Source organism: Excalfactoria chinensis, chromosome 3, assembly GCF_039878825.1.
Source record: "Excalfactoria chinensis isolate bCotChi1 chromosome 3, bCotChi1.hap2, whole genome shotgun sequence".
NCBI lineage: Eukaryota > Metazoa > Chordata > Aves > Galliformes > Phasianidae > Excalfactoria > Excalfactoria chinensis.
In genome coordinates, this window is record NC_092827.1 from 23830498 (window position 1) to 23850612 (window position 20115).

Sequence of the window (20115 nt, forward strand, 5' to 3'; positions counted from 1 at the left end):
AGCAATGTTCCTTGTAATTCTTCATCATGGCATGAAACCATATGTAGAAAAAGTAGTGATTACATTACACAGTGTCAAAAGCAGTACCACTTTGTCAATGAATGTATAAGTACATAGTACGATAAAAGTTGAAAAGATTAAAAGATTCTTTATTAATACCAGAAATTTCTCATGCAAAGCCTTAGAGCACCTGACTGTATTATCCTGGGAAATGAGCACTACCTTATGCAAAGCTAGAGGCTTTAAATGACATCATAAGTTTTTTTCAATTTAAAACACTGCACAAGTTTAAATTACCAAACTGTGGTGCTTGAGACATGGATCTTGGACCAGCAGAATAGTGAATAGTATTTGCAGACAGTACTTTGAGTGATGAAATGTTAACAGCACATCAGTCAGTGTTAATTTACTTCAATTGAGCAGCATGAAATGTTCATCTTTTCTCCTTGCCTTTCTGAAGCAAATTCATGAAAAATTCTTAAAGGATGTAGTCAACTTCAAAAATTCATAACTGCTTATTTTGAAAGAAATATTCTTGATGTTTTCCCACAGAGTTGGAATTATCTTATTTTTGTTACATTGAAACATTATATTTTTAGGAAACTAGTCAATTTTCCATTTCAAATAGTGTTGTGACTGACAGGTATCTAAGTCACAAAATAACTGAACAAACATCTCTCAGTTTTACATGGTATTTCTCTCTCTGGGAAACACAAGATCAATTATGTTTTATTTAATCCTCTTTATTTTATGGAAAAAATAATGTGAAAAATATAGATCAGAAATTGGATCTTCAAAACTTGCATGGGAATGTGCTTTGATATCAGGATCAACTTCTATATAAACTTTAAACTTGTTAAGATTATTACATCTACAGAAGTTTAATACATGTCCATGGCCATTTCTGGTAAAGCTTTGTTTAGCCAATGTGTCTGCTGTTATGTAAAAATCTTATTTTTAATACATAAGTTATATGCAATAATGGTCATTAATATATCTTGCCAAGAAGAACAAGGAATAGCTATTAAACTGTGCAATGTTAAGACTAAACAAGGAGAAAGGTAAGAAAACGTTACGAGAAAAGAAAGTATTTTTATGGGTGTTTCCTGCCAAGATCTTGTGAAGACTGAGAAACAACCAGAAATAAAAGACAGGACTTGGTAAATGAATATGTTCACAAAGCCTCTGAAGAGCTTTCTGTGCAGCAAAACAGAAGCTCTTTTCCATTCCAGCTTCTCTTCTTTCTACCAGCAGGTCTGTTCACTTAAAATGAAAAGCTAGTATTCTAAAGGCCCATAAAATATTTTTTTTCATGAATATCAGTTTTCCACATTGCAAAATGTACAGACTATAAAATGAAATTGCTATTTACTATACAAAGATGGAAATTCAATAGATAAATCATTAAGTCATTTCAAAATATATTTACTAATTTCAAGATATTTGTCTGCATTATCACAGTATCACAGTATCGTGCGAGTTGGAAGGGACCTTAGAGATTATATGCCTTTACACAGCATCAGTACAGAAGAGTGCTCCCTCTAAATGAAATACCCCAAGCACTTGTTCCTTTCACTGTCCATTTCTTCAGTTTCTAACTCATAATGTTTCATGGCAATAAAATAACTAATGAAAGTTTCACCTAGTGCTTCCCTAATGCATGAATCTTTCTCAAGTGCTACAAGAGCATCTTCTAACTTCAGAGGGATGGATGAAGGTTTCAGATCAGATATATGGTTTTCTTCCTGGGATGTATCATCATACTTAAGCCCTCTCTTTACTCCATCTAGACCTGCAGCAATAGTAGCAGCAAGTACCAAGTAGGGGTTTGCTGTAGCAGAACTTAATTTATTCTCTATGCGAGTACCTTTTCCACTGTGACATTTGACATTAAAGGCACAGCTGTTATCATTATATGCCCATTTTGCACTTACAGTCTCTTTCGATTCTTTGCTGTATTTGGAATAAGGTTTGCGGCAGCTGGTGGTAGGAGCCATCAAGCAGCTAATAGCTGCTGAGTGTGCCAAGAGACCTGACAGCCAATTTTTTCCAATATCTGTGAGCTCCTCAGCTCCATAACCAACAGAAAACAAATTCTTCTGGCCATTCAGATCCCACAGGCTATGTGAGAGAGCCCCTGAATTGTAGAATCCTGATTCTGAGAAAAAGCTAGCTATATAGCTATACTTCTTAGCCACCTCTTTAATGCCTGTTCTAAATGTGAAGGCACTGTCAGCAGCATCTATGCCAAATGCCGGATGAAAAGTGATCTCCATTTGTCCAGGTCCACTGGAAGAAGAAAAGCTTTCAATGTTGGCCCCAGTACAATACATTCCTTCAATGAGCTCCTGAATGAATGTCTGGTCATGGTTATTTAGTATTGTTGCTGCAGGAAAGGATATTGTCTTCGAATTTACAACCTCAGTAATGCCATAAATACAAAATTCATAAGTGAAGGCAGAGTGTAGAGAAAAGCCATTGTCCTGAAGCTCACTCAGTTGCTTCTTGGCAACGTGCCTAGGTGAGGTCATTAGAGGGTTGCCCAGTACAGTGAAGGAATCACATATCACTCTAGCAGTCTGCTCAGTCCAGGGTAGAATTCGAAACGTTGATAAATCAGGATTCAGGATTATGTCACAATTAAAATTGCTTGCATTTATATAATCTATTTCATTATCCTTAGGATTCAGGGTCAGTTCAAGATAGCTTCTGGGCATGGCAACACCGTGAATTGCTTTTTCCTAAACACAGAGAAGAATGACAAACTACCAAATGAGAAAATAACTGAATGGCATTTCTATGTAAGTGAAACTTAGAAAACTGATTTGTAGCAAAAATAGTAGCATTTTTCATAAAAGAACATCTAAAGCACAGCAGCCTTCGAAGTGGAAGATACCAGCCAATTACCGTGCCGTTATGAAGCAGGACATTCTTGTACAGGATTGGTATAAAAATTCTCGCATCAAATATCCTGATTATTGTTTTTTAAATTCCCATAAAGAAATGTAGGAAATGTTCAACACTTAGTATTCCTTTGTTGTTGTTTTTTGGTTTTTTGTTTTTGTTGTTGTTTTGTTTTCGTACAACTATGGGAATCAGTCATGTACAAACTTTGCAAGTCAAACTTTAATTTATAAGTACTTTATGAGGTTTTAGCATTCTCTGAGCATTTGTTTTACACAGAGCCAAGTGTGTAAAAGACTCATGACAAAATTCAGGCATCCACTTCTCTTTAAATGCAGTAAAACTTGCCTCACCATTTTTTCAAATGCAAAATTAAACCAAAAATTCTCACTTTGTTTTTGTGGGGTTTTGTTGTTGTTGTTGTGGTTTGGTTCTTTGAGTTGGTGAAGAAAAAAACAATCAAGCAAAAAGAAAAACATACAGAAGCATTTTCAAGTGAGAAATTATTCTAAGGTTTCAGTGCTCCCCTCTTAGCTAGCAAACAGGATAAACTAATTCTACTTTCTCTCTTTGAACAGTGAACTTCTACTTATGTAAATGAAATGTAGATAGGACAACTCCAAGCAAACACCTTTACAACTTATAACAAAACCACTGGATGATGAAAGCTGCAATTATGTGGCTGTCAAGAGAAACTTGGCTCACATTTACATTTTACCCTTATCCTTCCAAGGGAAAGGTAACAGAGGAGACAGAATGAGCATAAAAAAGGGAAAGCTCAGACATGATAAAATATTTCCTAACCAGATGGAATATTGTTGAAATACTTAAAACTGTATATAATGGTTCCCTTAAAAATGAATGAATAAATCACCAGTATGGAAAATATTGCTATTAAATCATTATTTCTCACCTGATTGACTACTATAACATTTCTAAAAGCTAAAGGCATTTTAATTTACTCATTTTCTTTTTGTTAGCGGTTATTATTTTCTCACTGCAATTTAGTGATATCCAGTAATTCTAAATCTTTATAATTGCGTAGAATTTGAAAAGATAAAGAGAAGAGTTTACTATAAGTGCAAGCAAGAGAAATTACTGGCCCTATTTAATTGGATTACCATTTCGGAGAAACAGATAGATGATAATAGTAATAAAAGAATGTACACCTTCTTTGGGAACTCTAATAAGTGAAAGGAGCAGGTAATCTGTTCTAAGTTTGAGATTCTGCTTACACTAGGAAAGAGGACATATATATATAAACATATATCATAAAAATTTAGAACAGAGCAATGAAAACACTAGGAGTACCTAAAAAACCAAACTACTTACATGAAAAAAGCGAGAAGGAACGTTCTTTGATCTTGACACACCATGGAGATCTATTGATTCAAATCTGACGAACTGTATGCTGTCCCTGGCCATCTGCTGCTTAATAAATTCTATGTGAGAGAACAGGTGAAGGAGGCTTGGAATTCCAAGGCTGTTTATATCAGGTTCTTTGCTGGATGCTATAAGTGAAGAGGAATGTTCATATCAAAAAAATAATGAATGCTGCAATACAGGTTGTTCTAAAAAGTACAGCAGTGGCAAACTGTGATGCAGAACATAAAAATAAAACTAAGAAAAAGATATGGATCACAAAGTATTTTTGCAAATAAACAGGCTTTCTTTTTCTTTCTTTTTTTTTTTTTTTTTTTTTTTTTCCTGAGAATCCATACAAAATCCTGTATTTTTTTATTTTTATTTTTATTTTTATTTTTTTGAATAGTCTATAACTTGAATGTTTTTTCAATAAGTAAACACACTGAAGCCAGGGATCTCTGAGGAATACCATGGCAAGTATGAACTTGTTGACATAAAAGCAGTAACAGTTGAATTATAAATTCTATAGTGAACCAGAGAAATTAGAATAGTAACTTCCTTTCACAAACCTCTTGATCACTCAGCCTGTTTTTCTTTTGCTTATCTAAGTATTATTACTACTCAAGTTAAAGTGTATAAAATATTAATTTCTATTTACTACCATAAACTTATTAAACCAAAGGCAAAAAATATGATATCAAGATTTTAAAATAAAATAAAACACGTCATGGAAGAATGGAGGAAAGTTCTCCATTCTTCCATGGAAACTGAGAATATGCCCAGATGCATTTTTTTTTTATTATTATTTTTATTTTTATTTTAAATCATTCAGAACAGCAGTATATCAGGAACAGCTGCCACTCATCAGCAGCCTTCAAGTGGAAGTCATAAGTTTCATCATTGATGGAAGGAGCACTCCTAAACTCACTAGTATCAAACCATCCTAAGTAGGGTAAAATTCCTGAAGCAGAAGCCAGCAGACACAGATCTTTTTGATCTTTTCATTGGTACAGGTAGGACTACCAGCTGCAACAACTTCAACAAACTAGCCCAGCACAAAGATGCCTGATCATTCCTTCAGAAGGCAGCAAACTTCCACAATCATAGACTTCATAGACTTTGTGGAGGCTCTGAATGCTACTGTACCAACCTCCAGCTTTGGATGACAAGGAAGTTACTGGGATACTGAAGTAAGGAGACATTAAGTAATAATATTGCTCCCCGAGGAATAAATAACAAGTGAAATAAATAAAAGTAGATATAAATTTTAAAGAAAAACAGTATAAATAAATAGTAAAACCAAGAACAAAATTGTCACAGACACCTTCTTTCTTTTCCTTTGATGTGCTTCACCTGTGAGCTGCTTATAGAAACAGCTTTTTTTCTCTGTTCTCTAAAAGCACTGGGGCACTATGTCCTTAAAGAGATATACACTGAATACAGAAGTCCTGTTCAATTTTGTACAACACTCACTCACTCTGTTACAGATGCTGACAAGACACAACTAGTGAGTAGGAAATATATGTAAATTAACATTACTTTATGTATGTCATCCAAGAAATGAGGACTTGAATCTTCAGTCATATATCTATTGATAATCAGCAGATTTGATTTCCTTATGAATCTGAGCATCGAGCAGTCTATTAGCAGATAATAAACTGTGGCTACTGATCAGATGGATAGAGCTCAAAAAGATTCTGAGGATCTTCCTATGGATTACAAGTGGCATCTTCAGCTCCAGGGTAAGAAGCCTCAGGTTTTTGGCTGTAAAAGAAATGCTAGAGCCTTTATTCTACAAGTGTAATTTCCGGTGCAAAGATGGTATGAATTTCCCTTTCCTATTCAGGGTTTAAATTACAATTCTGTCACAGGTATGTCTTCATGGTTTCATATTACTCAAAGTAATATTTGACTTTCAGCCTTGGGTATAAGGCTTGCAGATATTTCTTATAAAGAAGAATTGTTGCATGTATTACTTACATCTTCCAAACAAACATTTTTATTTTTTTTTTTTATTTTTCAGGAAAAAATCTCCACATGATTTATGAAAAACAACTTTAACTCTGACCCAAATAATCCTATAAATCAGTGTTCCTAGGAGATATAAATAACTTTATAGAAATTTCAAAGTGAAAAATAAATGTAGCATATATTCATAGTAATGATAGATTAATTCATTTTAGAATGCAAAGCTATATATATGCTTTATTTAAGCATCTAACAATACTAAGTAATTTTTTAAAAATTATATTTGCATTGTCTGCAAGCTAAGGTAATTTCAATAAATGCTTAACTACATAATTTTATTATAGGAAATGTCATAAATCATAGAATCATAGAATCATAGAATTACTCAGGTTGGAAAAGACCTTGAAGATCATCAAGTCCAACCGCAGCCTAACCAGTAGCCTATCTCTTAAAAAACAACCACAAAACAATACCACAACAACAAACCTCTTCTAAGTCATATCCCTGAGTACCACATCCAAGCGGCTCTTAAACACATCCAGGGATGGCGATTCAACCACCTCCTTGGGGAGCCCATTCCAGTACCTAACCACCCTTTCTGTAAAGAAGTTCTTTCTAATATCCAACCTAAACTTGCCCTGGCGCAACTTGAGGCCATTTCCCCTCGTCCTGTCACAAGTCAGTAGTGAGAATAGACCTGCCCCACTCTCACTGTAAGAACCTTTCAGGTACTGGAAGACAGCAATAAGGTCTCCCCTCAGCCTCCTCTTCCTCAGACTAAACAGCCCCAGCTTCCTTAGTCTCTCCTCATAGGGCTGATTCTCCAAGCCCTTAACAAGCCTCGTTGCCCTTCTCTGGACCTGCTCCAGTACCTCCATGTCCTTCTTGTGCTGAGGTGCCCAAAACTGGACACAGTACTCGAGGTGAGGCCTCACCAATGCTGAGTACAGGGGCAGGATGACTTCCTTAGTCCTGCTCACCACACCATTCCTGATACAAGCCAGGATGCCATTGGCCTTCTTGGCCACCTGGGCACACTGCTGGCTCATATTCAGCCGACTGTCCATCAGCACACCAAGGTCCCTTTCCGTCTGGGAGCTTTCCAGCCACACCTCCCCAAGCCTGTAGGATTGCCTGGGGTTGTTATGACCAAAATGCAGGACCCGACACTTGGCCCTGTTGAAACTCATTCCATTAACCTTGGCCCAAATGAATAGAAACATTCTAGAAGTGATATGTGTTAAACAACATTTAGAAAACTAAAACAATTAACCAAACAAGTAAGAACTGTATTTTCAGATTTGACTTGTTATAATTAGTGACAGATCTTTCTAGATGATGAGGTTAAAATTAATATGTGTTTAATTTAAATTGGGCTAGACTAAATTCATGCAGCTTGTGATGGATAAAGTTTGGGAAAGAGTAGTTAGGAAACAAAGCACTTTGACTTTTCCCAGTTTATACAAACTCTATGTAGAACATCACCTACTGCAGATTAGGTAGCAAATAAATAAATGTAGCAAAATGCAGACATGTAGCAAATGTAGCAGACATAGATATACAATCTAACAGTCTTACATTCTCATGAGGGAGAACTCTGTTCACAAGTGTAATAAAATAAAGACATCTTCAATTTCAATTAATAAAGTCTACTAACAGAAACATACATCAATTCCACAAGATGCTCAAATTTGGGTTTAAATTTTCATGTTAAAATTGATTTTAAATCCAGACTGGACTTCTTTTATAAAGAAAATTGCTACATGTAGTTTCTAGAAATTTATATCAAATCAATAATACACAGGAAAACATTTAATGTTTGTTTCTCTGTATTTTCTATATAAGTTACCACTGAGAAGAAATTGGTAACACTCGTGTTTGTTTTCTAATTACTACAAACTAATATGTACCAATTATTTACACATAATTAAAAATATATACGAATAGTGCAAAACTACAAACTCCAAAAATCCAGAAACTATACAAATGATAATATAAAAATGAGTGAGAGCACCATGTGAAATGGAATGCAAGATTATTTAGGGAAAATGAGCCTTTGCACAGTGTTCAAAGTAGATTAAACTCTTCTTCAGTGCACTGTAGAAGGAGAGGTAGCTGCAGATAAATAGCAGAGAATCTATTCCAGTTATTTTAGGTCTAAACTAATTATTATGGCAACACTGCAACGTTACTAGAAAGAAAATGGCTATCCCTACTAGTAAGGAAGAATTACTGTCTGAATATACCTCTTTTGCTCACAGGTTTTCAGGATGACTGGCTTGCCACCAGATGAGCTGAATCTTACACAGAAGGGGACATAATAGAGCAGAAAAATAGAATCTTATGTTGTATTGATACAAGAAAAAGAAAAAAGATAAACATAAAGAGTCATACAAAAAGAAGAGGTTTCAGTTATTGGTATGAAAGAAATCAGATTTAGGACTTCTGGCTTGCTTTAAAGAAAAACATTTGGGTTTTCAGTCTGTGAGGCAAAAAAAAAAAAAAATGTAGCAAGGAGTATATAAGTTATCTCAAAAGGAAAAGGAGGGGAAAAAGCAGAAAACAAAAACAAAAAAAAAAAAAAAACAAACAAAATAATGGGGACAATTGAGGTTTAGAAAGCAGCTAAGCTTCCTCTATGCTACGTCTGAGTTAAAAATGTAGAAAATTAAATGTAAAAAAAAATATATTGAACTGCAGATGGGGCAGAAAAAATGTATGTGATGGAATAGCATGGTTTTGTTTTTTCACTTTAGGTAAGCTGCAAGAACAGAATAGATTATACAAGGGCTGCTTGAAAATAACACCTCCTATTTTATTATGTTGGCCCATGATGGCAGAGGAGGATGTTGGTGATATGGCAGTAGAGGTTGAACTTTCCCACCAATATTCTACTACATTTTGTTGCCATGAAACAGATGACAACAGAGGAGCAGTCTGCCCCTAAATACCACCAAGATTAGATATCTGAAAATTTGCTATATATGAGCAGTTGTATTTTAGATATATTCAGTGTCAGTACATGCTTAGATCCAAGACTTCTGCTCAGGCACTTCAGTAAATACAATGTTTAGGATAATATTTTATCCATGTCTTGTCAAAAGTAACTAATCAATTATTAAGGCAAAGACTCATTCAAGATAGCAGAATTTTATCCAAAGCTTTCTTCACTTAAGATACTATGTATATACAATGAAGTTTAGTTTCAAAACACATTTCTACTGGATTAGAAACTATTTCTACACCATTTGCCTGTATGGTAGAGGAAATATTAAAATGTGGGCAACGCCATACAATTTGTTAGGTAAAAGCCAAATGTAACCCAAAGCTCAGAGATTCCAAAATTTTTAGTGTTGAGTTTGTTTTGGATGAGAAAAAAACTGCTTTACCCCATCTCCCTTCAAAGTTAGTTTTCATCTATAGATCTCTTACAGCTGTTATCACCAATGACAGAGAATAAAGTTACTTCTGGTATTCAAATCAGCGAGGCAAATAATCTAAATTATGTAGATTTGCTCTCCATTGGGTAGAAAGAGAAGCCAAACTCCAGAGGCCAATTTCTCATCAACCTCTAATTACCTCTTTGAAGATAGAATTCTTGTCTTTCTCTGATAAGGTAATGAGCTTGTATTAGACACTTTATGTGGCTAAAATCTGGCTGAAATCTCCCTCCTGAGTCTGCAACAAATCTCTTCAGTTCCTTACACTTTTTTATATGGTGTCATAATGAAGAGCAGTTATTCCTGTGTTTTAAATTGTACTTCCTGGCTTCGAAGGCAGCAAATGAGAAAACAGTGATAATCTGAATTTCACAATGAATTTTGATAGCCTTTTGGCAGAACAACAACAAAAAAGCAACTTTGTAAGGGAACAGCACTCAGAGAAAACTAAGAAATAATCCTCTGGCCTGTGTATTCTAAGAGAGAGAGGTCTGAGCACAAAGTATTTTTTTTTTCAGACCTGTTAATTTCTCATTCAATTCCCTGAATTAGTTCTGATGTACAACCATTCATGGCTATCTTGCCTGAATTTGTTCAAACTTGTTAACACAATATGTCAAAAATTGTTCTATAGCTAACAAAATTAGGTATGCATTCAGATTTTTTTATGGATTATCTATGCCATGCTTCTGAAAGCAGAACAAGAGAGCAAGATAACATATTACTTATTATAATTAACTTATTGACAAAATAGCTTATTAATGAAGATAAAATATCCATATTTCTTGTACCACTGAAATAAATCAGAGAGAATCATAAATACCCTGAAAAGCTTATAATGTTATCTGAGCCTGATGTTCCCAGAAACTTTTTAACCTGATATCTGATATTTCTGTGGGCTTTAATGTCCTTCCTGGAATAGATATGAAGCAACTAATTGCTCAAGTTTATTACATTATTAAATCTAATAGTATCTTTCAATTTGTTGACCCAGCTAGTCTAAAAGTTTAGTTTTTACTATTTAAAGAAACCACAGCCTATTAGTAGTAGTTAATTTACTGTATAAACACTTCCAAAATGAACTTACTGAACATCATGAAGATAAGAGGAAGTTCTCAGTCATTTTTGTTTTTTCCACAATAGTTCATATTAGATATTTTGCATCCCAGTCCTCTAATAGGGCTAATACCCTAAACACCACCTGCACATAGTGGCTATTTCCTCTGCTGTAAATGTTAAAAAGGAAATTTTAAGAAGGCCAAGTAACTTCAGAGTTCTACGTTTCTTAGCAGACATTTTTCAAAATGCTGCCTGTGCTCAGTTTAAATGAGGAAATATCTCAGTTTTAGTGAACAAGACGTAGCCACTTGTATATGGCAGTCTTTGTAAGGTAAAAGCCTTTGTAAAAGCCTTATTTAAAAAAAAAAAAAAAAAAAAAAAAAAAAAAAAAAAGCATAGATGTGGGTTATGACTTCTGATCCATCCCTATCACACAGTGCTCTATCACATTGTGCTCTAGATCTGACTAAATTTTGCAACATCACAAAACTGCACAAGCAATAGAAACATATTGAATAGTAAAGCAGGTGATGGTTAAATATCCTTACCAGCATTGTCTTCAGAAGAGTCAAACAGAACCTCAGGAGCAGAACTTTCGGCACTCATGGAAGTTTCTGGTTGTTTCAGGAATTGCTGATCTACCTCTCCTCCTGCTGGTTGCGGCTGATCAGATCCCACAGAGCTGAGGACCAGCAGAGGTTTGCTCTGCTGCCCTGCTCCCTCCTTGTGAAAACTGTAGTACTTTTGATTCTCTTTTCCAAAATGGAGACTAAGCGTCTCAAAAGGCCTGCCTAGTTTTTCAGATCTTTTCTCCACAGGCTTCAAATTTTGTTGACAGAAAGTGCCATTTGACCCACCTCTGTAATTGGGTCCATGAGCAGGCAGAGGGCCTTCACTCAGAAGTTTTTTCAGCTCTTGCAGACTTTGTTTAGAAATGCCAGGTGCGAAACATACTGTAGTGTCATTCCCTTGTGTGGTTGCAGTGCTCTCCAGAGAATCCATTTTTGTCATATGAAACTTCCTGTTCTCTTCATCCATCCTGCCCCAGACCTCTTGTTTATGCTCTGTCTTCTCACTGTCCCCTTCTTCACACACTGTTTCTGTGTACTCAACTTTCTCTGTTTTGCTTGTGGATTGTACACCCATGGGCAGCTTTGTTTTCCCTGATGTTTCTGTCCTTTCCTGCATTTTTTCTATTGCTATTTTCCCACTGCCAGCATTTTCTGGGATGTCATGTGTTTCCCCAGACATGTCTTTTTTCACGTTGCTGCCAAAATGGGAACTGCCTTTGTCCTCTCTGTGGTTTTGTATCAGAGGAAAATTAGTCAGGTTTTGAAGAGAATGATGCAGTGGTGTTTCTGAGCTAACAATGGTTCCTTGAAGACAATGAGGATCTGAGATTTCTGAGGTGAGAGATGGCTCAATCTTCTCATTTTCTAATAGAGGAGCATGCTTTGCGTTACCTTTGATTCCCTTTTTCTTTCTGAAACTACACATATTGTTGCCATCAACTTCATCATTGTCAATTCCAGCTGTGTTCTGTAACCAGCAATAAAATATACAGCCAAATAATATGCATGAACAAAACAGAATAGAGAAAGGGAGTGCTAACACCAGATGCATTTATCTTGTAGCACTTCCAGGATTTCTTGCTAATAGAGATCTCTGTGAATACTTAACTACACTCAGATTACACTATTTGGATAAGATTTTCTCAATTCTTTTTCTTAAGTTTAAGATCAAAGCTGCTGAAAGTACCATTGAAATTTAATTTTCAGGCAAATTTGGTAGATTTCAGTTAATAGATTAAAACATGCAGTGTGATGTTGTTGCAGTTGTTTGTCAAGCAAATGTGCTCTTTAAATGTGAGGGAAAACAAGTATTTATAATAATCACACTTTATTCTTATTTATGTTAAAATAGCCCTCGTTTTTGTTTTGTTTTTTAATAGGAAAATGTGTTGCCCTAAAACAGTACCAGTTCTTGTAAGCATGGGAACTGAAACCCCAAAATAATTTTTTTAATTAATTTCACAATCTAATTTGGCTAAATAACCAGACTCTCAGGGCAATAGTCAAATGAGCAAATCCATGTTTGGATGTGTAAGCAGGAAAGAAATAAGAGATTATATTCACTTTTATTTTTGCTATTTATATGATTTAGTGCTGGGAGCAGATTTTAAAATAGATGTAAGGAAAAAAAAATATATATAGGGATGGTGCAAAAAGGAAGCAGAAGAAAGAATATGTTTGTATTATCCCAATGAATATCAGTATGTGTCTGAATTGTCTCTTCGTTAATGTGATTAATCTGATGATGACAGTGAAAAGAACAAAGAATAGAAAATAAGAAATAGCAAAGATTTTAATATCATGAGTGATTATTTCACAAGATATAGGTAGGGATCAAATTCTCCGTCTTCTGGCATCATAATTGTTGTTTTGTATTACTGTTTAACCAACAAAAAAATCACTCCGTATTTGGTCACAAATTATCGTGAATACATTCTGAAGCATGTATTTAAAACTCAGTAACAATGCCAAGAGTTCTTGGCTTGCTTGTGTCAGGATGGAACTGAGAACTGTAAAATCACTGAGAAACAAAGAGGTATCCTCTGTGTCAGACTACTCTTCAGCTTTTTCACAAAGGAATAATCTGCACGCTCTACAATTTCTGAATTTCCAGAAGAAAAAATGGTCTGCACAAAAGCAGGATACCTGTTTGTGTAAGGCAATAGACCCTCCTGGTGGCAGACAAAAACATTTAGAAGAAAAGGCAGCAGTATTTGAGATGTATGTGGAAGGAAATAGTTACATGGCTTCCATTATAATCATCAGTATCTCCATTTTTCTGTATTATTCTTTACCCATTATGCTATTATCCATCATTATCCCAGTCAAAAAGCATAGAACTTGTTTCTTAAAACAGAGCTTGTAGAAACATTTCCTTCCTTACTCCTCCTTGCTCTGAATCTCTGCAACGTGTTTTATTTACACTTCTTTCAGAACTCACCAGTGTATTCCTCCTGGTGCAGAAAGCAGATCTCTAGTAAGGACATTATAAAACTTAAATGTAATGAAGAAACATTCCTGAATAACAAAGCAGACAAGAGCTGCTTATAACTGAGCATTTTAACAACTCTATCAGCTATACAAGACCAGGTGTGAAGCTGGGAAAACACCAACTGCCAAATGGATAAACACAAATAATTTTAAAATAAGAGGTATCTAATTCAATTTCAAGATATATAAAATGATTTTCTGAAAGAAGATGCTATGAAAAGTATCATGAAGATGTTGAGTTTCAAACTAATTAATAAAAAATATTTACAGAAGCATCCTTTGTGGCAGAGTCTGCCATCATTAATATTTTCAGATTTCTTCTTCTTGAAGTCTTCAAAAGTCATTTGTTTTCTTTGGATAATTTGAAACTGGTACCATAACCACATTATCTGCGTTTCTGCCCTATAATGCACAGAATCACAGAATTGTAGGGGTTGGAAGGGGCCTCTAGAGATCATTGAGTCCAACCCCCATGCCAAAGCAGGTTCCCTACACCAGGTCACACAGGTAGGCATCCAAGCAGGACTGGGCAGCCTGTTCCAGTGCTTCGTCACCCTCACCGTAAAGTTCTAGTGCACATTCGTGTGGAAATTCCTATGTTCCAGCTTATGTTCATTTCCCCTTGTCCTGTCTCCACGTACCACTGAAAAGAGACTGGCCTCACCACTATGGCCCCCACACCTGGATTGTTGTCTTTTCTCAAGGCTAAACAGACCCAGGTCGCTCAATCTTTCCTCATAAGACAGGTGCTCTAGTCTCTTCACCATCCCTCTGGCCCTTCACTGGATTCTTTCCAAGAGGTCCTGTCTTTGTTGTACTGGGGAGCCCAGAACTGGACACAGTACTCCAAACACTCCTGCATTCTGTGCTTAAAGATCACAATTTACAGTTTAAATGTTAGGCTCAGTTTTTGCCAGTTGTTCCTCTAGCAAATCTTTGAAAAGCTATCACCATAATGACCTGAGATTAATACACCCTTTTGTATATTACTTACACCTTGAGTCAAACAAAGCGTAGTTCATGTAACAAAGGCAGAACATCAGAAATCTGCCCTTTCAGTTAAGCATTTTGATGAACACAAGGTAGCAGGCCCACATTATAATTCTTACCAAAACAAATTATTTCTGAATTGAGAAGAGCAGTATAAGAACTGACCACTTGTAAACATATTAATGGAAATGTTTATTTTTAACATAATTCTAATAACAAATATTCTTATAGTACTCTGCAAATAGTTTGTTTTTCCTACAGAAGTTGGTGCTGCACTTTTATCATAGGATATTTGTCATAGGAAAGGGATATTGCACCTAGTGTTCTAAAAAACACTGATCGTTTTTAATTTTAAAGAAAAAGTCTCTCATATTTATACAGAGAACACTATATCTACATTAATCTATACTTTACCTAAGATACTCAATACAGGGCACTGTCTCTGGTGACTTTCAAGGCCAGCCTGGACCAGGCACTGGGGAATCTAGCTGTGGATGCCCCTGTTCATTGCGGATGAATCAGATGAGATGGCCTTTAAAGGTCCCTTCCAGCTCTGAGGATTATATGACTCTATGATTGTAGAAGCATGAGACACAACATAGCCTTACTGTCTGGCAGTTTATGTGGGTGTCAACAGTCAGAAAAGTTCCTGAACAGTGTGGGAAGCACCTGGGAAATATGACCTAAGAATTTTCTCCTTAATTTATTATTTATAGAAAGTTTATTTTACAGAAGACACAATAATTAAGTAAAGTTGGACCTTGAAAAAGCTACAGCACAAGTGAGCTGGAGAGTGATCATGACTAAACTTCATGGAATCATGCTGGGTAGAAAGGAAAAAGAAGTTGTCATGGCATTAACATGGTAAAAGTTCTGATTATTTTTAGTGTTTTTTTTTTGTTGTTTTTTTTTTTTTGCTGTGTGGCAGCACTAACAGCATATCCTAAAGCTACATGATAGTATTTTTAGCCAACATTTGTTTCAGCATCATTCTGTTTTGTTTGCTTGTTTTCAAATATTTACTGGCATGCTCAGTCAAAAGCCTTGAAACTTCTGAAATTTGTTTCTCTTTCTTTAGTTAGTGAACACTCAAGTGGTGATTCAATTGTTCTTACCAGAAATACAAGGTCCAAAATTTATGCAGTGTATGCCACATTATGCAACAAATTAAAATTTATGTTTTCTAAAAGATTTATCTGTTATGAACCATCCTTGATAAGTACTGGTACTCCACAAGTCCTGACTTCCATCAGCCCTTTTTGCTCCAGTGTTGCAACTTGTGCTGACCCCCTTGATGTGGGAGATTTGTTGCTGGGAGAGCTTCTATTTTGGTAGAGGTGGACCAGTACAAGTCCTAGAACAGGCAGGAAAACTTGGGGTGGAATAGACGTCAATTCCTGTTATGGAAAATTTCAACTCATACAAATAAAAGGTTTGCTTGTATTTAGTAGACATCTACTCTATGGCTTTCAGTGCATAAGAGTATGGATGTTTGTGACTATCAACTGGAAAACATTCTTAAATTACAGGCAGTACCTCAGGAATACACTCATGGATTACAGCGGTGTATTAGGTAACAATGCCAAATAACGAGAACAAGACAATATCCTGCTGTTCAGCTCCCATATGATAATGGCAGGTGGGAAGTGGAGAGAGTACAGGATAGTACAAGCAAGCAGATATTTCAGCCCTTTGCAGATGAGACTGCTGGCTCTACTTAACCCAGTTACTTGCCACTTCTGGCATGTTTTCAGACTTCCGCAGCTGATAGACATTTTATCTTAATCAGTTTGCATTCCCTTCTAAGCTTTGTACAAACTCTGAAGTGAACATTAACTGCATTATGAAATACAGCTCTGTCAAAAGACAGTTCATCTGTAACCAGCTACTCCACAGGCCAAGAACATTTGGAAATGTAAAGTGTTGCCTTTGGGAGGAAGAATAAGTGCAGAGACTTCTGGTGTGTGAAATAGGTGAAAGTCCAAGACAATTATTGTACGTTTGCCTCAAAAGAATTTTATAAATGATTCAAAATATATCTGCAGTGCACTGTGGGACAGAGTCAGGTGCTGCAAAGGGAAACTTCTATTTTTTCCTTTTTCTCCCTTCCTGAAATTAGGCAAGGCTACAAACACTGCTGGGGTTTATAACCTTCTCTGAGCAATGTGTTGATGAAGAGAGACAGGAAGATGAGAAAAAGGAATTCACAATAAAGAATTTGAAAGGAAAAACTGAGGAAAGGAATATGTTTTGAAAGATTTCCTGTGTAACTGTAAATAAACAGATGCAGAAGGAAAGTGAAAGAGGAAACAGTGCAACTCTAGCAGCAGCTCATATATATATATATATATATATATATATATATATATATATATATATATATATATATATATATAATCAACAACATAACCAATGTGCCTGCTGCTGGCTATCCAAAGAAGTGATGCATCCACTCAGTAAACTGCACTGCAGTATTAATCACATCTTTGTTTTCACTTTTCTTTCAGATTATTAACAAATTTTAGCCCTTATTTAAGAAACATTGGAAGATCAAATTGTGATTATCTTCCTCAGTTGTTGATAATTATTTTTAAGAATAAAAGATTTATTTTACAAAGACCAACAATACATCAATATGTGGTATGAATAAGATTTAGAAAAATGTGGAAAACAAAATATATATATATATATATATATTAGCATATATATATATATGCTAAAAGCAAAAGTTAAAAACAAAAAAACTATGAGGTCATATGAATGTGTCATTCATTTAAGCTGCTTCACTTGGATTCGAGTTTGTTATTCGAACACAAAAATCAACTGATAAAGTGAAATGAACTGTTTCCAGACTAATTTCCAGTCTTAAAAAGTCATAAGCTCTTGTTCAAATGATGTCAGCAATTGCATTATTCAAACTGTTTGAGCATTTTTCAAGATTACTTTCAAAAGCAAACCAACTTTTAAATTGCACTTGAATTGTAAATGCAGAGGAATTTTCTCTGAGCCACTTGGGCTGTTACCAAGTTACCCTTTACAGCTTCTTCTGTTTGGCATGGTCAAGTTTAACTAAAGTTTGTATGTGGTAGCAAATCTCAGAAACTGAAAGTCAAGTCTCAAAGAGAGATGTTCTTAAGACCTTACACAATAGTGTGTGTATTCCAAGTATGCCCACGTCCAAGTTTTTCTCTGTCTTCTCCTGGCAGATGGGAATGGTTGCCCAGCTGCCTCCCAGCAATGAAGCAGTGAAGGAGCAGAGGCAGCTGGAACTAATTTTCTACTGCTGGGAATTAATGTAGCTTTGCTAGAGTAGCTGGAGCTATTCATATTTATACCAGTAGGGAATTTGGCCCATGGATGTGGAGAGAGCCACAGAGAAAACCCAGGTGTTTTCAGGGAGTTATTGTACACTCACAGAGGGATTCTGGCTTTTTGCTTGTAGCAATAAAGTAGTATGTGCTACTACATGCAGATGCTGGTGGTTTATAAGCTAGAGATGTGAAGACTGCAGCACATTGTCAAGATATTGCTGTAACTAATTTCTCTCTCAGTGACCCTGTTTGATGAAGTGGTTCTCAGAGAGTGATTTACTGCTACAGAAACCTCCCAGTGAAGGACCTGCAAGTGCATAAATATTAGGTATGTGTGATTGTTTTGCAGTTAGCGAAGCTATGAAGCACAGTCTTGCCATAGCTCACAGGAAGATGACAGTAACGTTAGGAGCAGAAGCAGAGTCTCGTTCCTGCTTTGAAACTTGAAAATTCACAGAAGGTTATTAATGTCCTTCATGAGAAAATGAATTGAATGAGTTTGGCTCACTTATTTTTACATCTCACTTCTGCCTTCGCTATTCCTGTCCAAAGACTTCATACAATATGTGCAATTAGTAGTAGTTTTACCTCTCAAGGTCAGTGATTCTCTAAATGCTTCAAGGCAGCATAGTCCTTGCAGCAAAGTAATTTAAAAGTACTTCCCTTGGACTATGCCACCTGCACCACATTAAAAAAATTCCCTAAAGTGAGATAGAATCTCAAAATGAAGAAGCTAATCCTGCCTTCAAAATCATTTTGGACCAGAAAAGAACATTGGTGGTGTCATCTCCAACTTGCAGCACTGTAAATGAGATGTAGTAACAGGATCCATTTAACACATGACTGACTCTTCATCTGGAAGATGTTTGCAAAGAAACTGACTTAATGGTCTACAGGACTTTTATGTCTAATTTCTGTGACTCATTTCATACACAAAGATGGTCTAGGAAGCAGCCAGTGACTCAGAGCAGGTGTATCTCTAGCATATAAAATATCCATTTCTTCATCCTGATAAAAATTTCTAGTAGCGTTAGAGGAAGCCTGTCTGTACCATTACATCTTTCTCAGTATTTTTAATTAAACATTTATACTTCATGTTTTTCAGAAAGAGATCTCTTGGACTCTATCCAGAATAACAGGTATTTTTTGTTTTTAACTTTATTGGAAGTATTTATTGTAATGTTTGGGAAGAATCAACTTTAGAATGCACTTATATGAAAACTGAGCAGCTCTAACTTCACCATGCTCAGTAGAATGACTCAAAAGTGTCGCTTTCTAATTTCAGTCAGACTCTGATCAACAAACAGCAGTGGTTCTGCTCAGATTAACAAAGCCAGTCTGTTTTTCTACAAATATTAATGAGATCAGATTTTTGGTCACTATTTCTGCTACTTTTGATAATCTTTTTAATGAAAGATGTGAGAAGGTAAAATGAGCTAGACTTGCCTCCCTAAGGCAAATGGTTGTTAAGCAATTCTTTCTTGGATTAGTGTCTGCTGCAGAATTAGACAATACACAACACGCACGCATGACAAAAATTGTGTATAAAGCACAACAAAGTATTTGCTTGATTAAAATCTTGAAGCAAATGCAAAAGTATCTTATATCAGCTTACCTGCTCAGAAATCATCAGTCAGTCCCTTACCTGCTGAGTGACATCTTCCTTTTTGTTCATGTCCACTTCATTCTAGTTCAAGTCACCACTAGATATGGCTTGGTAAATGAGTAGTGGAAAGACATCTCATATTTATAGACACAGACACAAAAAAGGTTAGTTAAAACAAAACTGCTGTAATGTTCTTTTCCCTAAAAGCCATGTGAATGACAGACCATAAAAAGCAGCCCTCATGTGTCATGGCCATGAGCACTGTTTTCTGGAACAGTGTTGAAGTAGTGAACTGACAAATGCACATTATTAGCTGCCAGCCTGCATGGAAACAAAGACAACTGAGTATAAAACTGGTTTGCTCCACTTTTCTCCTCCCAAAAGGGTGTGTGTTTGCTTGTTTTGTTTTT

The 20115-nt window shown here is 35.7% G+C and overlaps 1 protein-coding gene across 2 annotated transcripts; it reads right to left on the bottom strand.

Annotated features, from left to right (window-relative positions):
• Positions 1-1541: 1541 nt before the first annotated feature.
• Positions 1542-19774, bottom strand: LGSN (lengsin, lens protein with glutamine synthetase domain). 2 transcript variants are annotated; one of them, XM_072333492.1, is made up of 5 exons: positions 19745-19774; positions 13365-13434; positions 11285-12268; positions 4237-4415; positions 1542-2741 (listed from the first exon to the last, which is right to left on the bottom strand). In XM_072333492.1, the coding sequence occupies exons 1-5, from the start codon at positions 19772-19774 to the stop codon at positions 1542-1544; spliced, it is 2463 nt and encodes an 820-aa protein (XP_072189593.1). The 2 variants fall into 2 exon arrangements, with proteins under 2 accessions (XP_072189593.1, XP_072189595.1); XM_072333494.1 differs by lacking the exon at positions 13365-13434 and having other exon boundaries at positions 11285-12275.
• Between the last annotated feature and the right edge of the window lie 341 nt (positions 19775-20115).